We start from the raw sequence: 23,130 nt of genomic DNA on the forward strand, positions 1-23,130 counted from the left end.
TGCGAAGCTTTAAAAGAGCTCCTGTTTGTACCATGGTAAACTTAGGACTTTCAGCAGCGCAAGGCAGAGGACAAGCAACAAGTCACAGCGCAGTTCACTTTGATAGTAATTTCATGTTACCTCCTTTTATGACTTTGCCCCAAGATTCAGAGAGAAAAAAAAATTCTCTGTCATTGGTAACCCTGTGGAATTTGCTGCTTTAAGAGAAATCTGGAACCTGAAACAGGGTATTGGGACAGTTAGAGACATATGGATAGCATCTTTAAAACAGAAAGACAGTTTTCACTTTCTCTGTCTTGTTGAAGCTTCTGAACAGGCCAAGACATCTTTGAATATTTACTCCACTTCCACCATGACACAGGTTCCTACATTTATTAATGATTCATCAGCTTCATTTCTGAATATCCTAACTAGCATGACTGCCATCATTTTCCTTGTGAGACACTTCTGAAGCTCAAATATACCTCATGACTAGAAAGTGTTTCCTTCTACTAACCTTAGATTTCTCAACGTCCTCTCACTACTCAATCCTAACAACTATAATCAATCGTTCTCTCCTTTATTAGCATGTACACTATTATTAGCATGCTGTGATGCATTTTCCCCACAGCAGAGCTGTCAGTTTGCACATACTGCTCTCATAACTTTTTCCTAAGGTGATTACCCAACGCATATTCATGCTTTAAGCTGTTCTCGGAGTTCTCTCCAGTTTCCCCAACAGCAGCCTAAGATAATCTCAATATCCAAAGCACATAGAAAGCCATTACTGTTTCATGCAGTACCTTAAACCTTTTGAACACAATCTAAAGTTGGGTTGACCTTTTCCAGACCAAAGTGGCATTGTGGACATGTATTTAATATATTCTCCATCAACATGCTTTCAGGCTTGATTTTTTTGGTATAAAATTGTTGGCATAAAACAGCAACAGGAACCCTGTTGAGTGAGATGAGATCTGCCCGCCACCTTCCTCCTCGTAGGTTTTCCTTCAATTTTTGTCTGGGTGTCACAAGTTGCCTATCATCAAACAAAACAGGCACCTCCACTCTGGTGTTTAAGCACCCACACACCCTTTTGCTAACAAACCTGTCCCATCACTCTTATTACCACTGCTCACAGCTGACTGATTCTATCAGGTCAGAGCTCTAAACCTCTCATCTGCTGCATCATGCGGGGTCATGGCCTATTTCTAAGGCATCCATCACGGGTTACTCAAGAAACCAAGCCTATGGCCAGTTCACTTAACTTCACTGATGCAGGGGTCCATGCTTCCAGCAGGGAAATTTTAAGACAGCCTGTAAATCAAAGAAGTTGAAATACACAGCTTTGGAAGTTGCATCACACACTCCAGGCTGCATTTTTCTGCAAAAGACCACCTTAAAGCTTGTGGCTGTTATCACCTAGACTTACTATCTCATCCACTCAGTATTAAATAGTAGATAAACAATCTGACCTGCAAGTGTGAAAGTTTCTATTCAAATTATTTGCTCTCAATGACAATGACAAATTGAAATTCTAAAAAAAAAAATTAAGTCAGCTGCAATACAGGCTTTGTCAACTGTCAGTCCATCCATTAACTGAAGTACTGCATAATCGAGCTCTGTACTAACGTTTTGACTTACAAAGACCAACAAGTCATGGACAAAACAGTTCCTTCTAGCCATGGCAGGCACTGCTACGCTGTCCCTAGACAACCTCCATCCTCCCCTTCCCTCAAAGGTGGCTGCTATAGAAACACTTCTCTATCGTGACTCAAGCTCATGGGCTAACCGCCTCCCTATGCACAGCTTCTCCCGTGCATGCTGATGTGTGGAGACGGACACCCAACTGCCAAATGTATTTCAGATTTGTTTTGGAAGACATGTTAAGTTTTTCCATTTTACCAATGTTCCATACACTGAGAAGCCAGACATTAAAAGTGAGAGTTAACGGGAGTTTTTGGGCTCCCACCCAAATGGGAACAGCTTCCCAAACAGCTTTGGAGACGTACTTTTTTCCCTTCATGTAAGCTGCTAGAAAAAATCATTTCCTACTGCCAGGAAGTTAGGTTTGGTCATGAATCATTACACAGCTTAATAAGTAAAACAACTAAAGGTATTAGATACAGTTGCTTGCTTCTCATTATTCAATTATTTACCTCTATTTTGGATTCTTCTGGAACATTGGCTAAGATAATGACAGCATGTGACAACAAACTTCCAGGCTATGATGTGGTACAGAGCACACCTTACAGTTGTTATGTTTTTGGACTTTCAGTTTCATTGATCAACTTTGTGTGATCACGGAAAAGTAAGCAGAGGCATCTAGATTGCCTTTGCCCATCAGATTAGTTTTTCTGAGTTTTCTACGTCTCCAGTCTCTTACGGTCTCTAAACAGTGCCAATCTACTCAGTCTTTCTCATATGACGAGCTCTTCAGGCCTGAACCCTTCCTGCCTTTTCTGTGAACCCTGTCTTCTCCTGCTCTGTTCTTCCCTTAGTTTGGACATCAAAACAGAAGCAAGTTATCTGACCATGTCTTCCACAATACTAGCTGTTCTGCATCGCCTCTGCAGCTGTCAACTGGACCTACTCCGCTGGTCTTGAAGAGCTGCAAGATGATGTGGGGAAAGATTAACAATAAAATATTCCACGAAACACAAACATAAAACCTCTCTACCCAATACCTACACAACAGAAATGCTGGGGGTAGCCCTTATGTCAGCACTCAAGATGCACAACATTATACCAGGCATACACTTAACTAGCAAAAAAGGCATACTTTTTTATTGCTAAGTATCCACCCCAGTGATTCAAGAAAGAGCCCAGTATCAATTTCTAGAAGTATCATTGCCTTCTCAGTGCTCTCTGTCCTATTTTTTATGGATTAATCTTCAATGGTAATTTTGTACTTTCCATACATACGAAGTTTTTCGATTTAGCCTTCAGATAATTAACATATAACGTAATCAATGAGACAGAGTTGGGGTTGTTTAGCCTGGAGAAGAGAAGGCTCTGGGGAGACCTTACAGCAGCCTTCCAGTACTTAAAGGGAGCTTATAAGAAAGATGGAGACAGATTTTTTAGTAGGGCCTGTAGTGACAGGACAAGGGGTAATGGTTTTAAACTAAAAGAAGGTAGATTCAGACTAGACACAAGGAAGAAATTTTTTATGATGAGGGTGGTAAAACGCTGGAACAGGTTGCCCAGAGAGGTGGTAGATGCCCCATCCCTGGAAACATTCGAGGTCAGGTTGGACGGGGCTCTGAGCAACCTGATCTCATTGAAGATGTCCCTGCTTATTGCAGGGGGGTTGGACTGGATGACCTTTAAAGGTCCCTTCTAACCCAAACCACTCTATGATTCTATGAAATGGACCCCATGTAGAATCCTACACAGAAGTGTACCATTATGTCTGTCTCAATCCCTCTTTGAACCATGACATAGGCCTCAACTCTTCACCCAATGTGTGCATTACAGGTAAACGGAGATAATGACGCCACCTTTCAATTCTGACCCAAAATAAATAATTAGAAATGTGCTCATATAATGGCTAGAGCAACATATCTGAAGAAAGCTGCAAAATATACTTCAAAGGACCCACCCTTTTGGAAAGAGGTAAACATGAAAACCTGACACCAACAGCCTTGGCAACGTGACTCATGTTACCTGGGACACTGCATGTTACTTCCACACTCTTTCCTGCCCAAAACCCAGGCAGGAAGAATCCAAGCGCCAGACTACATGGAGAGGACACAAATGCAAATTGGACAGAAACACATAAAAGGGTAACCATTTAAACACTGAGTATAGCCCTGCTTTAATACTGAAATCCCTTCAGTCTCCCTTGACACTGCAGAATTGCTCTACGCTACTCTAATAGCAGAAATGGGGTGTGGAATAAGAATGCAGCAAAAACTTTTAATATGCCCAACAGGTTTGTGAAAAAATTCACTGGAGGCTTTAGGGAACTGTAAAGTAATTATATCAGGAAGTCCTTTGTTACTGTCCCAGATAACTGAAGATACCTCTATTTCAACAAACTTCTCAAAGGATATTAACAGACTGGAAACAAACAAAATTCTTGAGTAAAACACATCCCAGCTTCTAACGGCCACATTTTCATCTAGGCCTTTCTAAGAGGAGACCTGACATTTATTATTAATAATCTTTATTAATAATCTTTATCCTCACTTGAAATGTAATTCCCTGGAAACTAGCCCTTGCTGAATCTTTCACACTCTGAGAACAATGTTCCTTCAATGGAGAAGTGATATATATTTAACTGATAGGAGAAATGTTAAGAGGACAGTTATGCCTCTACTGCATTTTGACTCAGCACTTTGGCTTGAAGTCACAAACGCTCCAGGATGGTCTTATACTGGCTGACCTCTGCAGTGCCACAGGGACTGAATATTCCATGTTTCTTTCTCCATGTATTTGACTGCACTTTCTTGCTCCCCATTTGGGACAGTAACGTCTTCAAAGACTGGCCATTAATGCTATTCCTAAATATGTCATTTGGGAGCATGGATCTGACCCTCCAATTCATGAATCACTTCCAGCCATAAAAACTGACCTCCTTCAATGCTAAACTCCCGTTCTCTAACAAAACTGGCTGATTGCTTCGAAACATACAGAAGAAATGAAACCATATATACATCCTGGACAGAAGGAAAGATAAAATGATACTATATTCAGAAAGTGTTATATCCTGGGTGGGGTTTCTTTGTCTTCTTTTACACCTTTGAACCAAGAATTAAATAAAGGGGCAACATCTCCATCCCACACTATAGGCATTTTTATGGGACACTTCATAATTGTTGGCACACTATTTCCCTTCCAACCTGAATTATCCTATGACCCTTCTAAAACTTAGAAGAGAAAGTATTGCTTTGGGGAATTAAAGGAACTGGGGGTTATAATTAGACATGAGTTTGAATGGGAGTAGTTTCCTGGAACATTCTTGTGTTTATCAGGCTGCTCAAAATAGCTTTCCCTCCAGCTCAGGAGATCCCTCTTCAGGGAGGAGATTCTCTGATGTCTTTCAGCATTCAGTTTTGCCTGAACTTTTCTTACATACCTGCTTATAGGTGGGGTGAGCTTCAGGACAACAGTAAGATGTCTGAGTTAACTGAATCTGATGGACAAAGTCCCCACTCATTTTATTATCTGGGTTTCCTCTACAGCAAACCGGCAACTTAATAACCTTGCATTACCTGGGCCATATGACATAACACACTATTTCCCCCCATACCCAATTCGAGGCTTATTGCCTGAGAATATGAAGCTGCCGGTGTAATAATGTTTCGATGACATTAGTCATCTCACTATTTGATTGCAAATCCTATTCTTGCTATAATAGACAGTGTTGATGACTTCCTCACTTAAGGCCTTTTATAAACTGTTAGGCAATTGACTGCCCTGATTAAAAAGGAACACCTGGTAAACTGGAAACTGCACAGCTCTGAGAGGCAGCAGAGTCTTCTGTGATATAAGCATTTTAAAAAAAAGCAACGCTAATCAGCAAATCAGCAGTCTTGAGCACTGACAGAAGCAAGTTCTCACTTTCATTGGAGGCAAGGGTGGGGGGAGAAGTCTTCTGTTTGCAGCCCCTCTCTCCTCCAAACAATCAGACCAACAAGGCTGTCAACAAGCAGTCACTACCATGGACTGGCCATCTTGCATAAGGTTGGAACTGACTGCTCATCATATCGAGAGAAGGCAGTGTTGGGTTTGCATGAAAGACAATCAAAAGTATTACTTTTATTACTATTCTGCCACAGGAGACGGCTAAATATTGTAATCATGCCACACACCGACACAGACAACCCTGGTAGGCAGTTAATGTGCTAGCTGCTAATCCTTTTAAAAAGGCTAAGGCGACCCTACCATTAGTAAGGCCTTGTATTCTTAAATCTAATTGCCACACAATTCCTAGGGTACATACACTTCAAAATACAAAGCCACAAGTGACCTGCGTGGTCACACTGTGCAGGAGAAGAAAGGAAAACAATCTTCTCCATTTCTTCTCTTCCCCCCTCCCCACCATTGTATCTGCTTAGAGTTTCTAATTACAGTAATTTATGAAGAAAATAAAGTGCAACTGTATTCACTAATGGGTAACACCAGAAATCAGAATTTCCCTACTACCAAATCTGAGCTTCAGCTATTAGGCTGTGATTCCACCTTGTAACAATGTTTGCATGACAGCAGCATGATACTGTACTCTTCAGCAAGTAACAACTCTTCTAAGCCTTTTGTAAGTCATTTGCATGTCTAACTTCAGCAGTTTTTGTGGGTCACTTATTCATATTTTGGATGCTGTATATTCTTGTGCTCTGTGGATGGGCAGCAATAGAGAGAACCTTGTTGTTATCCAGTGCCAAGTCCATTTTACATAGCACTGTTAGCTGTCTGGTGGCAACCAAAATCTTTGCAAAAAATGAAGAATTTTGTCAAGAAGAAGAACTGAATAAGGGTAGAGTAACTATCCCATGTCTCCTGGGATATGCTCCACCATTTCATACCTCTACCATTTATGTTCTACAATTGCTTGGGGTAGCCATACCTGAACTAGCTTTCATCTCATCAGCTCCAATACCCTCCCACCTTGCTTTTCTGCCAAGGACATTCAAGCTAGCTGGGGCAATGCTCAAAGTATGTTTATTTATGCACCTCCCTGAGGCATGGAAATATGCCCATGCACATTTCTTCTGATCACTGATGTGTAAACTCACCTATCCAGTAGCCCAGACCAGGCAGGGAGACGCAGGAAGCTTTCTTTACCCATATTTACTATCAATTACATCATCTTATTCTCATCTCTCTGCTCAATAGACTAAATCCCAGTACTCATAACTCAAAATCTTGAAAAACATCGTCTTTGTATTTCATAGAATCATAGAATAGTTTGGGTTGGAAGGGAACTTTAAAGGTCATCCAGTCCAACCCCCCTGCAATAAGCAGGGACATCTTCCACTAGATCAGGTTGCTCAGAGCCCCGTCCAACCTGACCCTGAATGTTTCCAGGGATGGGGCATCTACCACCTCTCTGGGCAACCTGTTCCAGTGTTTTACCACCCTCATCGTAAAAAATTTCTTCCTTATATCTAGTCTGAATAGAATGTATTTAAAGGATCAAATAGGCATATTGCCCCCACACCACCCCCTGGAAAGGTAAAATTTCACCTAAACCCCAGAATCTTTGAACCTCTTGATTTCAGTGTTCCTTCTGCAGCTCCTGTTGCTTACGCACTGGCCCAGCGCTTGAGACCCAAAGAAAAAAAGAGACTGCAGTATGTGCAATGAATGTACATGCATGCCTACAGCCAGGGACTGCAGTTCCAAAGGGAAGACCTTTGCATCTCTCCAGAAAGTCAGTGCCACACCTACAACATTGTGTCATGGACATCCCCTCCTGTGACCTGCCATGGGGGTAGTTCAGGGGAATATACTCCTCATGGTCATAAGTCCTCATACAGTAGAGCTGTAGAAACTATAGGAGCTATCAAAGTCTGAACATCAGGAAACACTTTTTCACGCTGAGGGTGACTGAGCACTGGCACAGGTTGCCCAGAGAGGTTGTGGAGTCTCCATCCTTGGAGATAATCAAAAGCCATCTGGACATGGACCTGGGCAACCAGCTTTAGGTGGCCCTGCTTTAGTAGGGGGGTTGGACCAGATGACCTCTGGAGGTCCCTTCCCACCTCAACCCTTCTGTGATTCTAAACTGAGAGGTCTGTTTTAGTCATGGGTCTTCATAAGGGAAAATTCAAGAACAGGTTATACCCTACCACAGTTCATCCCAAGTCACCCCCTGAGGATCATTTATTAAGTGCTCAACTCGTGCCACTGGCCCACAGAATTTACAAGTGTGACAAACAAACACGTAGGGTGTAAGTAAGCATGTATTCAATAATTTCTTAACATCTGCCTATCACAAACTGTCACCAGAGCTGTCTCATGGAAAACAGCCCCCCTGTCCCCCATACTTATATTTACAACAGGGCATGGAGACTTCAGCAACACAGGCAACCCCATTTCAGCTTTGTGACACACAGGTGTATATGCGGGGACAGCCCTCACAAGCTATGTCAGAAAATGGCTCCCAAACACCGCTCCTACAATGGTGGCATGGCAAAGCTTCAGGAGGATGGTCAACTTACCATTTCATGCAGCTCTGCAACGATCACACTTAAAGCTGAGACCAGGCAAAGCCCACACGATTTCTGTTCAAAGCTGAGATTCCCTCTGGTAACTCAGTTAGGTCAACTTTAAATGACATTAAATAATGTTTGTGGTGGCCTTAAACAGGCCCATACTGTCTTCCTCCACAACACCCCAGGCTGCTCCCGTCTCCTCGTACCTGCCCGCAGAGGGGCCAGTTCTGAACCAGAGGGGTCGGCCACCCTCCCGGCCTCGTGTCCCCCCCTCTCGCAGGGCCACCCGGCCCCGCTCTGGCAGAGCCGCTGTTCAGACCTTCAAAGTCTGGGCAGAACTTGCGTACATCCGCCTGTGAAAACATAACATAGATATGCTCCAGCTAATCTTTCGGAGAACAACACGGCCTCTCCCAAAACAGTGATCTGAAACAGCCTTCTGGCCTGTTGAGATATGTAATGAACAACAAAGCAGTTAAAATCAAGAGACTCATTTTCTTGTGTTTTTTGTGCCTGCACATAAAGCAGCAACTGAGGCAAGTTCAAATCCAGGCAAGATAGACACTACCAGCTGCTCTGATAGAAAACTAAGGGTTTGAATGTTTCCGGTAATAAAAGCTTTCTTCATGCTTAATTTTTTTTTTTTTATTATTTTTTTTGAGAAAGATTTCTTGGAGGGTTCAGAAAGGAGAGCTGATGTTTTTTGATGTGCAACTCTGTGGCACGGGAAACCTTGGTGGGTATCTCAGTTACTGCAGACCATTGCATTCCATCTTATTCTTTGTGAGGCCTTCAGACTTGTTTTGGTATTTTTCTGTCTTGACTATGAGGAGCGAAGGCCACTGATCTAACTGTTAACAGCAGTAACCGCTGTTGCACGGGATGGTTGCTGGGGTCTCCTCCCTTCCCCCACCGAAACCCTGACGGTTTGGCAGACAGGTAAAAATTGGGCCCAGAATACTGTTTGCCAAAGCCCGATGCCCTCCTGGCACATTTTTCTCTATTTGCCATTTATTGAACTTGAACCAAGAAATCAATGTCTTCTACACACAAAAACTGGTAAAGTGTGGGGGTTTTAATTGAATTAGCTTGATTTTTTGAAAGGCCCCTTTCCCACCACACCTCCAGTTCAGTTCTGGTGTAACTTGCATTGAGAACAAGTTCTAAAAACGCCCCGCTGTTACCAAACACGAATGCTCACTTGCTAGCAGTTCAGACTAATTCATTTCCTCTATCCTCACCGGTCCTGTAAAACCAGCCAGCATGAAACGCCTTGTCATTTTGGCAGCTTGCGACTATCGCATTTCTCAGAAAGCAAACAGGTCACTTCTCTAGCATGCTTGTACTTTCGTTACAGCCTGCTACGGCTGCCTCCCACCGAGATGCTCAAGTACAAGTTCGCACTTCAGATCAGCTGAAGGTGTAGCTCGCTCCGCAGAAAACACAACAGTCCTTTTTACAGGTGCATCTTAAGAGTTAAAAACCAGCACGTGCTTCTGAGGAAGATTAAAACCAGCGTGGAAAACTGCACCGAGTTTGGTTTGTGCCTCTTTTCTTTTTGTCGAAACCCTTTCTCGGCCCTTGTTTTTGTGCTGGCTCGACAAGCAGCCCAGTGGGTAACTCCCAGCCCTTTCTCTGGAGTCCCACCCACATTTGCAGAAGGGGGAAAAAAAGAAAAGGAAAGAAAACCAAACACTGTAAAAAGATAGCCAGTGTTTACTGAGCCTGTCCTTGTCTCCATCTGATAGCATCTGCACCCACCAGCCAGAAGCAGCAGGGCGATTCCCCTGCTCTTCACCTCCGCCTGGTTTTTAGGGAGTGAGCGGGGCGAGCTCCCTTCCCCCCCCAGCCGGGGCCAGAGGGGAAGCGGAAGAAATGAGACTTTTAGCAGCCTGTTTTCTGCCACCATCCCAGCCTTTTCGGAGACTCCCACCACGCAGCAGAAATCCCCGCGCTCCAGAGCGGAGGAGTGGAGCTGGCGGCCAGCTGCTTTCCCCCGAGCATCGTCGGCAGCTGCTGGCGTGGCCACCCCTTTTGGGACGAGGGCTGCCGGCAGGACCCCGGCCTCCCACCGCACACAGCTGCAGGGGGGTCAGAGCCCAGCGGACACGGCAGTCTTGGCAACAGGGCAACAAAGAGCAGCCAGCTCACCATCACCTCATTTCCCGCAGAAAATACTTAACTCTAGTCTTTTGGGTTCGGGCTCTCCAGGATCTGCGGGGAGGGGAGCCTGCGCCGCACGCTAAGCCAAACTCTGTCCCGAAACAGAAGACCGCGGGGAGGGCAGAGAGGGTCCCCGTGTTTGGCTTAAGTATTTGCAGGAGTTACGGCCGTGGGAGGCGTTTTTATAAACCTGATGAGGGAGTTTCAGTATGAATTTGGTTTTAGCAGCCTGCAGCTTCCAAGGAAGAAAGCTGAGTCAGACCGGTCTCTTCCAACACTCGGCTCTATTCAGTCAAGCAAAACCAGTGCTAAGTCTCTAGCTTTGATACTTGCAAAGAACATTGCTTCAAATATAATCCAACAGCTAGTAACAACACATTATTAGGGAGTTTTTATCAAAGAACTGCGATTTTCAACAGCAGGATTTCTTTGCCTGGGGATACTTAGACTTCAAGACAGATTTACCAAAGATAAAAAGTTGAAGAAACTGCTTTGAAGACATTTATTCTAAAACAGTGGCCCCACTTTACATGAATTAGAGCGTCCCTAAATTTACGCCTTCAGGTAATCTCTGCCTTAATCCTTCTGACCCAGGAGTGGAGCAAGGTTTCAAGGTCAGACACCTCCCAAACTGTTACCTTTCCCTACATCCTAGTATAGAGAAACCTGCCCGCATCATGTCCTCAAGAGTACTAGAGCAGGAACACGGGGTATTTTACACAAAACACAGAGGAAGCAGTACTCTGTAAAGTAGCTGCTCTCGCCCATTCAAAGGCAAACCACACTGAATGATCTCAGACAGGAATTTGAAGACTTCAATGCACTGGAAAGGGCAGATGGGATTTAGTCAATAAACCAATTGTCAGGACAGGATCTCAGTTTTATAATTCATCTAAAAATACCACACACGGCTCAAAGACAGTAACCTGGACCCAGTTTACCATTGATTTGAAAAGCATGACACAAGTGACAAAACATTTTTAACATATACTTAGATCTCAAGCTCTGTTTGTGTAACTACTTAGAGATGCAAACATTACCCAAGCCTTGCAAAAGGAGTTTCTGGTCTGTTGTTGCTGCTAAGTGTGGAACAACCAACTAATGTGCAGTAATAAATGTGCAGGAAATAACAAAGGCGGCAATTGCCTTATGACTGTATTAGCAATTTGCATATATTAAAACAAGAGGAGATTCTAATTATTTTGGGATTGCGAGGGGCACAGTGGAATCTCTCTACTGCTTTTGCCCAACATGCTTTGCTAATGTAACGTACAGCCACTAGACTTATCTGGTATTTGTATTTTTTATACTATTAGCAAGGAAGTGCTGAACTCGATACTTCTCAGCAATTACAGTTATTTAAATTGTTGTAAGGTTATTCACTAAATCCCAATCCACTTGAAAACATATGCAGCTTCCAGGACACGGAGCCAAAACCACCCACAGGCAGCTATATGGTGTTTCGCCTGGACTGGGTGTCATACCAGTAAGCCCTTTACAGCCACATTTGCAGACAGCTGTGATCTCATCTAGGATGCTGACCTTTAAAAAAAAGGAAAAAAACTCAACACACCCATGCTGAGGCCCATGAACATGTTACCCGCACAAAGATTTTCTTCAAGTTCCTCTGGAAGAGGCCGATGGTTTTGAGTCAATCAAGTACTAGGTTTTGCTGAGCGTGTCCCATACAGGCTGTTTACACACAGGACAGACAGACAATATGCCGACAGGCTCTGATTTGTCACAGAAATAACGTCCTAACCACAAGAGCAAAAATAAACCATCCAGTTTCGCAGCCGTCTCAGAAGATCGGCACAGATTTTCGCTCATGACTCTGAACAGGACAGAGACGGAGAAAGCCCCGAGCACGAGCTCTCTCTTCTTAAGGTCTCTGGCTCCTTGGCAGCTCCCGAGGAGTCTCCCCCAGCCGAGACCATCAGAGCAGGGCACGCAGAGAGCCGGCGGTGGTGGGGAAAGGACCAACAACGCAGCCAGCAGCAGGGAGAGGCTTCACGACTATGTGCACCGCTGGGGAGAGACTTCGGAGCCGAGCAAGGCTATTCTCAGTTAAACAGTAACCAAATCTTAAATCTAAATCCTTTCTGACAGGAAGGGTGATTAAAAGCTTCCCCCCCTCAAAGCATCCTGCTGCAGGTAAGCTTTGTCAGACAGCTAGACACAAGATAATTTTATACAGCAAAGCAAAGCTACTATAACTTACAAAATGTAAGCCGTATATAAAATACAACTACCTCTGCACTGTGCAGGTTGGGGGGGGGACGGGACAGGGGACATTTTTCTTGTATTTTTAATCTAACCCTGTGTCAGAGAAAGCTCCTCCCAGGCTGTACCATGCACAAATGAAAGCAGCTTTCTCCGAGGGAAGCCAGTAACTCTTTAGCAATGCTTTGCGAGCACAAAACCAGGCACGGACATTGTAAGAATACACAGCCAACTGCACAAAAGCATTTGCTCACCTGATTTTCCCATGATCAAGTGGTTTGTTTTTTTTTTTTTTAATTTCACCCGCTGCCTTCTCTCTTCACTGATTTCTGCCGCTAAGTGCCAGGGAACGAAGCGTTTGCAATTTCAGCTCAACTTCTTCAGTCGCCTGCGACCGCTGCCGGAGAAAACTCAGCAGCATGAACCCGTTACCGCCCCTTCTTCAGCACTGGAGTAAGCCTGCCCATGCCTTATAAGGCATAGGGACACCGCTTTTTTTTCTTAAAAAGATCCTGTTTAGGGTCAGGAGCTATTTATCCTCCACAGTAACCAAGCAGCTCCAAAACACCATATGGTTTTACATACCAATTTAGCTTAGTAATCGCGGCTGTCTTCTGATAAGAGTAGGCTGTGAAAATAAATTCTGCTGACAAATAATTCTGCTGCCACAGTGGGCATAGCCCATGAGGTTAATTCTTACAGCTTAATACTTGTTAAATTTTTACCTAGTTACTGTACATAAAGTTGAAACAGGCAAGTGATAAGGCAGTTCAAAGTATAACTATATTTTATGTCTAAAATAAATCACTTTCTGCACTGTTACAACATTTTCTGTAGAAGGTATTAGTAAAATGCAGCATAAGATTTTGCAGGTTACAGAGGAACTGTGCTGATGGTGTATTTCTGTAAAAACAGTTGGATGTGTGTATGCCTCATTTTATCTGTGCAAGCACACTTTGCCACTGTTGTCTTCACACTAGATCAAAACACCTCAAGGTAATCTGGCAAATATTAACTACTTCAACTACGGCAAACACAATACTTTGACTTAACTTCAGAAGTGCTGCATCTCTCCAAATGTTAATTCAGTTACGTGTTTCCAACTTTCATCTTTTCATCATCACAAAAAATCATCTGAGGTTACTGCTTCCCATTTTTTTACAACGCTTTTCAAAATTTTGAGATTCTATTTGGTTTTGTGCCAAGTCTGCTGGCTCAGGGGGTTTTAATTATCCTTTATCTACCTCTGGAGGCTGAGCTCCAAGACGAGAAAAGAAAAGAAAACTCAGAAATAAAAAGATGTAGGGTGGTTTTTTTTCCCTTTTTAAACAAGTAGCAGCAGCAGGTGGGGAAAGCCAACATCCCTTCACCAATCCACTGCTCCTCCTGAGGCTGTTTCACTGGCAAGGGTGAAACAGAGGCCGAGGGGGTGTCACTGTCTAATAGCTGATGGGATCACTAAGAAGAGGTATGGGGGCAATCGATCACTACCCAGAAAAGGAAACTGCAGGGCGTGAGATCCCGCTCATCTTCACAGCTGCCTGACGCTTCCCTTCGCCGGTACCAAGGCAGGCAGCAGAGCAGAAGAAGAGGTCAGAGAAGATGCAGGAGGAAATCTCTTCCCACTCCCTCTGCCGTGAGTGGCAGTAGTTGGCTGAGGAGCTGGGTGGAGAGCTGGAGCTGGTACTATCAGAGCCCTTTATCTGGAGGCGAAAGCCGCTGTTTTATTTGCTTACAGGAGTGAACAAACCATGGACCGGTCTGTGAACCCTAGCCTCCAAAAATGCTCTGCTAAACTTGAAATACTGGGTTGCACTACTCCGAGGACATACATCAGTGCTCAGCAATACCCTGTGCCACCCTATGGCTGTAACAAGGAGTTGAAGGGAATTTAAATTTGCGTAGCTGGGAGTCTCTGGTATTTGAAATGTTCATTTATATCCTTATAGTTGATTGTTATATTTTATACTGTTTATGTTTTAGATCTTTATAAAATTCAGTTGCATTATAAAGCAACATCCCCTCGGGAACTGGACTGCTACTAAGAAAACAGCATCAAGATCTTCAGAAGTGACCAGAGACACCTGCATGCCATTTTCACAACATCCTGTGCAATCATAACTTGGAAAAGAGGGTTTCTCTGATCTGGCAAAAATCTAGTGTTAACCTACAGGAAAAATATGGTGCTTTTTCTGATCAGAAAACAAGGAAACCAAACTCACTGCTCAGGCATGAAATGTGTAAAGTATCAGTGCAAAGTAAATGCAATGACTCATCAGAGACTGGAAAGCAGCGTAAGCTGAGATACACAAAAACAAAGATGAAGGGGGGAGATGGGCTTTTTTAGCATGTTAACATTACCTGCTGAAGTTTCTACCCTAACAAATATTGCTGATCTTATCAGATGGAAATTTGGAGGAAGTATGTACGCTAGTAATTAAGAATGTAATCGAGTCTTTGAAAATAATGAAAGCAATTAAATAAAAGCCACTGCTAGGGAAAATTGCATACTGTAAATCACTAATATCCTTTTACCAGTTTCAGGTAGTATCAAACATACCGGAACCTGAGAGGAAACAAACGGGATTTCCCATTTGCTTTATGATGTATCAGAGCACCCCTCCAAATGCACGCTTGTTTAATTACTGCATGATTCCTTTACACAGAGATGACACTGGTATTATCCAACAGTGGGCATTGGAAACTATCTTACAGAAACAGAAATGCCCTGACACAATCAGATCTGAGTCCAGCATTCTGCCTCCTATAGCAACACCTACTAAACATTTCTAGAAAAGATGCAAAAAAAGTGCAATGTGGATTGACTCATTTTTAATTGTTCCATTTTTCTGCTCAAAGGAAAACAGAACAAAAACAGCTGGCTGGAAAAAATAACACTTAACTAGTAAAGACTGGTGTAATAAATATTCTTTCTGGAAATAGGTTATAGAGTACATAAGAAGGAAAAATGCAATTTGAAAGGAAGTGCTTGAATCATTACAATCAGGGAGTTAGAGATAATTCATCTGCAGCAGAGCTTTCATCTGCATCCTGAAAATCTGTGGCTAAAATTTTGGTGTCAAACTGAGTATGTGGCATTCAGATGACAAAACATCTTCTATCCTCTCTTCCCTTTTCTCCCAACAAAGGAAATCCATTTTACCCATCTGCATCAACCGCTTCTCTTTCCCTCGGTGTGACTGACCCTAATGCTCGCAGCCTCATAACCTCCTCTGGTGCCACCATATGTAAACCCACATCCTTCCCCTGCTTTGCTTTCCTGTCTCTTCTGGAAGCTTCCTGCACCTCTTCCCACCAGCGATTTCTCTTTGCTGTCCCCAACCTGCCCTGTGCGACCTGCTGTTCACATTGTGATCAACCCTGGGTAGCCACAGGCACTCCTGTGGTGCCCCACAGATTGCCTCAGGGCACGTGGACCCGGCAAGGCCAGTGTGATGGAACTGGCAGTGTGAATTTCCGGGCCTAGCTGGGATTGTGCTGCTGCCTGTTGTCTCACACAGCTTAGTCTTCACGGCCACGTGCGGACAGCCTCCTCTGTTCCTCCAGTACCTTCCACGAGCCAGCCACATATGGCTAAATCTGTAGAAACTCAGGACTAAACAGACGTCTTTCTGATAGAGCAAGAAACCCCAGGCAGACCCCAGGTCACCCGTTGTCTTCCCAGAGGTTTGCCTCCACACAGCTGAGCACCCATCTCCATCTGGCAAGAGAACCCACCTCAGCGGGACTCTGCACTGTTGCGAAGGCCCCAGTAGCATCACGGATTTCAGCCTGCAGATTTCTGTTCCAGCAGCAGTGCAAGTGATGAAGTAACATCTGGCCAGCTGCTGCCTGTGCAGATCCCCAACTGCTTGCAGCCAGGTTCAGACGCATTTAAGAAGGCCTGAGATGAACCTTTTCACGTGTGCATGCTCTAATGGGTCCAGTTGATGCAAATGCCTGTCATCATTAATGTTTTGAATAGTTAATTCATTCCATCAGGTGGTATGAATCAGGTACAATTAGGCACCCACACAGACTGGGACAGACATATGATAACACTGTCATACATAAGCCCTGCCAAGGAGGTCTGTATGCTTCCCAGCCTTCTTTTAAACACAACACTAAGTTTCTCCACAAGTCAAACCACGCATACAAAAACTTTGTGAGCAATACTAAATGTAACAAATCTGTTCTCCCCAGAGACTTTTAACAAGTGACCCTAAGGACCAACAGTATTCATATGAATATAAATACATCACACATGAATAACGTCATATATGGTGACAAGAACCATAAAATTAGGCACCAGACTATCAATCAACTAAAAAACCGCATACTGAGGTAAAAGGAAAACAGGGCAAAAATGATGGTAGAGTATTAGAGAATGTTCTTCCTGTTCCACTTTTGCCAGGCTTTGCTTGTGGGACCCAATCTGGTATTGCCATTTCACCTGTAAAGTAATCCAGGCTGCACAGCAGGTCACAAAAATTCAACTTCAACACAGTTGCAGATGTTAGTTTTTCTTGCAAGAGGAGATCTTAATCTCTGCTTTCTAGTTTGACCATAACTCTCAGATGCTGAAGAAAATGAAAAGAACTGAGCTGAAAAGAGCAAGAGTACAAAAGCAAGGCTATTCCTCTTTTCTCAGCACTGTGCTGCTATCGGCTGGCCACATCCACAAAGCCCTCACACTGAAAACAGGAGACTGTCACTGCAGAGTAGTCATTGACTTTAACTTCTTCCTACACATTGAAAGATAAAAGCAGAGCGTGATTAATCACCAACAGTCTTGAGGGCTGGATTAAAAAAAAAGGTTTGGGGGACAAAATGCAAGAATACTGTTGTCCAAAGGAGAGTGTGGCACAAGCACTGCCTTTCTCTCCAGAGGCCCAGCACCCTCCCCAGCTGACATTCTTCAGGCTCTGTGCTCGGCCATCTAAACGTCTGAGAGCACAAATACACAAATCTCACCAGAGCCAGGCAGTGAAATGCCCACTTCAGCCTCAGGGTGTTCCTCAACATGGGCCATACTACTGGGCTTGTAGCTTCAGAAAAGAACCAGAGGAAAACCCTCAGCATGGTTGCTCTCAACTAGCTCCAAGCAGGAGCCTCCATAAGAAGTGTCACTTCCCACCTCTGCAGATGCTCAGAGTGCCTCCCCTGCACCCTGCCAGGGAGAAGGACATGGAGCCCCTATGGCTCTGTAAGAGGCAGGGGAAAGCTCAGCCTCAGGGTACAGAGGAGCTAAGGTAAAGAGCGGGAAGAGAGGGTACTCTGGAAGGACTTCTGGCACAAAAAAGGATTTGAGGGCATTCAAAAGCAAGAGAGTTTTCTGTCAGTGCTACCAAGTGTTACCTCTCTCCTCCAAGGCTGCAGTGGGCTGAACACTACCTGGCGGATGGTGTTAGGACACTTTATGGGCTCTCTGCTTCAGCACAGTACCTCAGGCTGAGGTTAAATGCCATTTTTCCAGGACCACTGCTCCGTGGCTATGGTAAGAAAAGTCCAGTGACAGCCCAGATGAGCACAAATACACAAAGGAGTCAGACGACTAGGCCAGCTGCTGACCTCCAGTAGTGGTATATCCATACATAAACACACTGACTTTGCAGCATCTGTGGTTTTGCCACCTTGTGCATATCCCCACAATCTACTACTTTTTATATCACATCCACATACGCAGTAACCTTTGTTTTAGCAAAACCTCATCCTACTAACTGGAAGCACCTCCTGCTTAACAGCCACATTTTTAGCCATTACATTAAAATATCCTTGTATATGAACCACTGTATGAGTCAGAAAGTAAATTTGAGCAGTTACTCATGAATGAGATCACACAATTATGATCGGTCCTGAAAACACCAGTTTAAATGATCAGAAGAAGACAAGAAAGTACATCCGATATTGGGAGTAACTAGAGAAGAAACAAAGGCAGTGGCAGATTGTGGTACTGTTTAAACCTCTGATTTGCTTGTGCCTTGAATTACATGGGTAGTCCTGGTTTCCTGATCTTAAAAAGGATACAGCAGAAGTGGAAAAAGATCCTAGAAAGGCAACAAGGGCATGGAAGCTTCATACCAAGAACAGGGCTTTGAGCAACCCGATCTAGAGGAAAGTCACTGCCCCTGGCAGGGGCATTGGAACTAGATGATCTTTAAGGTCCCTTCCAACCCAAACCATTCTATGATCCTATGATTCTTCAGCCACGGGAAGAGATCATGGAAAAGGAAATTACAGACATTACTACAAGATGATGAGCAACACAGGTGGCTCATCACTGTTGACTGTGTCCTCCAATACAGGAATGAGAGTACATTAAAAGAAGCTTGTGGGAACAAGGTTAAAAAAAATGGATGTGGGATGCAACAGAGAAGGTGCTTTGGCAAGGAGTTTTTATTTTTGTGCACATTGCCTCTTGTCCTACCAGCAGGCACTACTGAGAAGTGTGTGTCTTGTCTCCCTCTCTTTCACTCCCTCCCTTCAGGTATTTATACATGCTGATGAGATCCCCCCCTGAGCTTTCTATTCTCCAGGCGGAACAGTCCCAGGTCTCTCAGCCTCTCCTCACAGGAGATGTTCTAGTTCCTTAATTGTCTTTGTGACCCTCCACTGGACTCACTCCAGTACGTCTGCATGTTTCTTGTACTGGCAAGCCCAGTAAAGACTGCCCAGTAAAGACTTCCCAGTGAAGACTGAGGCACAGAAGGCATCACCTACCTCGGCCTTTTCTGCGTCCTGCATCACCAGGCCCCCGCTGCATTCAGCAGTGGGCCACGTTTTCCCTGGTCTTCCTTGTGCTGTTTACGTACTAGTAGAAGCCTTTCCTGTTGCCCTTCACGTCCCTCACCAGATTCAAGTCCAGGTTGGCCTTGGCTTTCCTAACCCTGTCCCTGCAAGACCAAACAGCAGCTCTATCGTCCCGCTGGGTCACCTGCCCCTGCTTCCATCTCCTGTACGCTTCCTTATTACGTCTCAATTCAGTTAGAAGGTCTATATCTGTTCCTCCATGTCACTCCTCCATCATCTCCTCTCCAGCAGCTTTCCAATCTGACCTTTTCATCAGACTCTTCTCTTCACAATTCCCCTGCATGATTTTCATTTCCGTATTAGTGACCCATTCAAGTCCTCAAATATAAACTCCAGCACCATCACATCTGCATTCATCACACAGCTTTGGTTCAGACTTTGTACTCCTAAAGAGTGCTGTTTACCACCCCGGGGCTATGCCTGTCCTAGCAAGTAGTTCAGCACAGCGGAGGCAGATTTGTATGGAGAAACCTGATGTTAAAGCTAAACGTTTCACTGAGTTTCATCTTGACCTAAGACTAGCTCAAGGCCAGCAGCATGGAATGAATACCCAACAGCAGCTGTAGCATATCTCTGGCTATATTCAATCCAAAAATAATCCATTTCACACCCAGAGACAGTTCCATAGTGCAAACTAATGAGTGCCGGAATGCTAACTGAGATGGGCAGTGGAGTATCATCTAGCCCTGCTTTTGCTCATCTCTTTCTACTGTTGATTCTGTGTCCGTATAATTTCATCCAACTCACCTGGCAGAGTCTTGACTTATCTCACTGGTACATGCAATGAATTTGCAATGGCACTGCAGCTGCTCATCTACCTTGTTAGCTAACAACATCATAGTTGATTTTCCTTAGGCAAGATTTCTCTGGCATTACTGCTTTGTGTTTTCCTTCCTTTGACTACAGAACCACAATTAAATCCAGGAAAAGTCAAGCTAATAAATCCAGAAAGAAAACACGATTTTTGTTCAATTATATTGTTTAGTATTTTTCCCCTCAATAAATACTTTTTCCCTTAGCAGTCTTCCAATACACTGGATTTTAGATGCAACAGGCACACTTTCAAAAAAAATCCCAGCAACCACTAACACCAAGAACGAGGGCACTGCTTATCACTAGCAGTTGGTATTGGAGTTGCTAAAACGTTGCTGGAAGTAGGCATCTGAGCAGGACATACAGCACACAGACACCTCTGCAGTGAATACGAGGCTACTCCCAATGCCTAGTTTTTTTGTTCTTCTTTCCCTCTATGCTTCCAATCAAATTGCAAAGCCACCTCTGTAGAGGGAAGGGCTAATCAAAGAAGGATGAGGAAAACAGATGCTAATTCCATAGCAGGCATCTCCCGGGCTGCACACCTCCCCAGTGGTACTGCCAGGGAAAGTGAGTCCCACCAGCAGACGGCTTTGCTTGCCTTCTCAGGGGGACGGCTGGGAGTAGCGGGGTGTCACCCCTCACCCCTGTGCCAGGACATCGATGATGGAGCTGGACTGATTTTTAGCCAAAGCAGACTAATGGTCTGGCTAATTCTATCTGTAAGTCCTACTGCTTTCATGAAAGAGGCAGTAACGGTGACATGGTCCAGACTGTCCTTTCACAGTTCTTCTAGTACAGTTAAAGCCCCTGCTAAACCTGTGTTCTTGGGAGTAGTGCACCCTGAGGCAAAAAAATTAAAAAGCTCCTAAACTGTGAAGAAATAATAAAATTGCACATGTATGTCAGGTCTGTTGTGGATCTTCTTTCATACCTCCCAGTTCAGGGATCTTGCCCTTATCTGTTCATGTTGCTGAAAGCTCTGTCACCACAAGTTTACACCCTAGCATTTGCCCTGGCTTATCTCCTGGCTATGCTATTTTCCACCTCTTCCATTCCTGCATGAGACTCTTACCGTTCCTTTTTTTCTTTTTTTTGTATGAACCAACCTGAACCAGCTTTTCTGGCAGTTTGCAGCTCTCTGCAAACCTTTTACATTGACTGATATTCAGAGAAACATTTCAGATGCTCCTATCATACTTAGTGCCAGCTCTCAGTTTTAAAGTCCTAGGATTGCGGGAATTTCAGCTATTGCTTTTTCTTTTTTAAAGGTTGTTTTCTAGACCACTTGCTCATGAAGAAAATCCTGACAGTGTCACCTGTAAGAAACAGATGGCAATTTATTTTTAAATAATGTAGGCATCAAGCTATTCTCAAGAAAACTACAGTTTCTGAACAGTGGGAGATGATAAATCAAATTGGAAACTTGTCTTCGGATGCTCAGCAAGTGTTTGGGGTTTTTTTCCCCATCAATTCTGTCCCTTTGTCTTTTCACTCAGAACCTTCTAATGGAATCCTTGCTAACATTCAGTTCACTTTCTTAGCTCTGTCAGCTCATTTACATACCTGTATTTTCAATACACCTTTTTTTTTTAAAAACTATTCAAGATCCTGTATAGATAGCACATGTGACTGAAAACATCATATTTATGACTATTTATGTAATTTTAAAGTCTTTTTTCTATTACTTAAACTAATAGTACATCAAATAATGTACAGCCAATATTAAAGTTGACAAAAATTAAACATTTTGAGTGTTTCATGTGGATTTTAGACAGGATACTTTGGTTTTCCTATCTTATCCTTTTGTCTGATATAATTCTAAAGGCAATATTTCAATTTTTCTATTTCAGACTACACATCTACACGTGACTGCATTCTGTCTCACCAGCATTATTCAGCACTGCCCATGAGCAGTACCTTTCATTTCCCTTTTTTCTTCTTTGCTTGTTACTTAGCACTTTTAAGACATTGATCATCACACATAATTTGAATACTACTTATACTGTTTTACAAAATCATAAAAATTACCAGCATTAAGTTTGTGAGTAGATAACCTCAAGCAAGAAGGTAAAGAAAATTCCCTAAATCTCTAAGATCAGCTGGAGTCTGTACTACCACCTTTAGGCTGTACTACCACCCATCGGTTTAAAGCAGAATCAACAAAAGCAGTGGAATGGACAAAGCCTCTACTCTGCTGTTGCAGCACGGCCTGCAGCAGTAACCTAGCCCCTACAAGGCTGTGAATCCCAACAGTTGAAGACTCCTCATTCCTGATGGATTTAGCTGCAGTGGCTAGAGAGATTACCAACCTCCATTATGGCCCTTTTTGACCATAGCTAAATCTGATGGGGATTTTGCCTTTTCAGGGTAGGGCTTCTGTCTGGGCATATGGGGTTTTCTTGGTAGCTGGCCTAAGACTAGAATTTTTTTCTACAAAAACTGAAGAAGTTTGAAAGTGTCATCACTTCTTTTTTTTTTTTTTATGGGAACTTTAAAATATTTACCATTTTCAAATGTAAAGTTCTCATCATAGATGTAGATACAAGCTATCTTTCTCATTCTGGAAGGTGTTTCACTCAGGATCACTCTAGAGCTCAAGATGTTAGTATTTGGAAACAGTTCCTGTGCAGGACAGAATCTAAATTAAGCTTGCTACTGATTTCTTAGTATTGCAGGTAAAACTACTTAACCTTGAAGGTTGTTTTCAGCAGAAGTAATGAACTACTATGGGTTTTGATAATGTCAATGTAATCCAGTGCATCTTTAAATAATTTATTATTTGGTCAGATAAATCAGCAAATCTGTTTCTTTTCACATCAGTAACGTGCATCTTTCTACAATTTCTTTAGGCTTTATAGCACCTGCAGTTATCATTGCTCAAGAGTGGAACAAGATGTGTAGGTCCAAAAATAATTAAATACAAGTATGAATCTTTATGTGCCTACTTCAGGCATGGTTTATCACATAACCAAATACTTAG

The 23,130-nt window shown here is 43.4% G+C and overlaps 1 protein-coding gene across 1 annotated transcript in view; it reads right to left on the minus strand.

The window, feature by feature from the left end:
* GLIPR2 (GLI pathogenesis related 2) overlaps positions 1–13,014 on the minus strand; it is a 28,599-nt gene extending 15,585 nt beyond the window's left edge. The window contains exon 1 of the mRNA XM_009922183.2: positions 12,779–13,014. Within this exon, the coding sequence (XP_009920485.1) occupies positions 12,779–12,791 (13 nt within the window). The 5' untranslated portion in view covers positions 12,792–13,014. The remainder of the gene's footprint in view (positions 1–12,778) is intronic.
* Positions 13,015–23,130: the final 10,116 nt, after the last annotated feature.

Source organism: Haliaeetus albicilla, chromosome 3, assembly GCF_947461875.1.
Source record: "Haliaeetus albicilla chromosome 3, bHalAlb1.1, whole genome shotgun sequence".
Taxonomy (NCBI): domain Eukaryota; kingdom Metazoa; phylum Chordata; class Aves; order Accipitriformes; family Accipitridae; genus Haliaeetus; species Haliaeetus albicilla.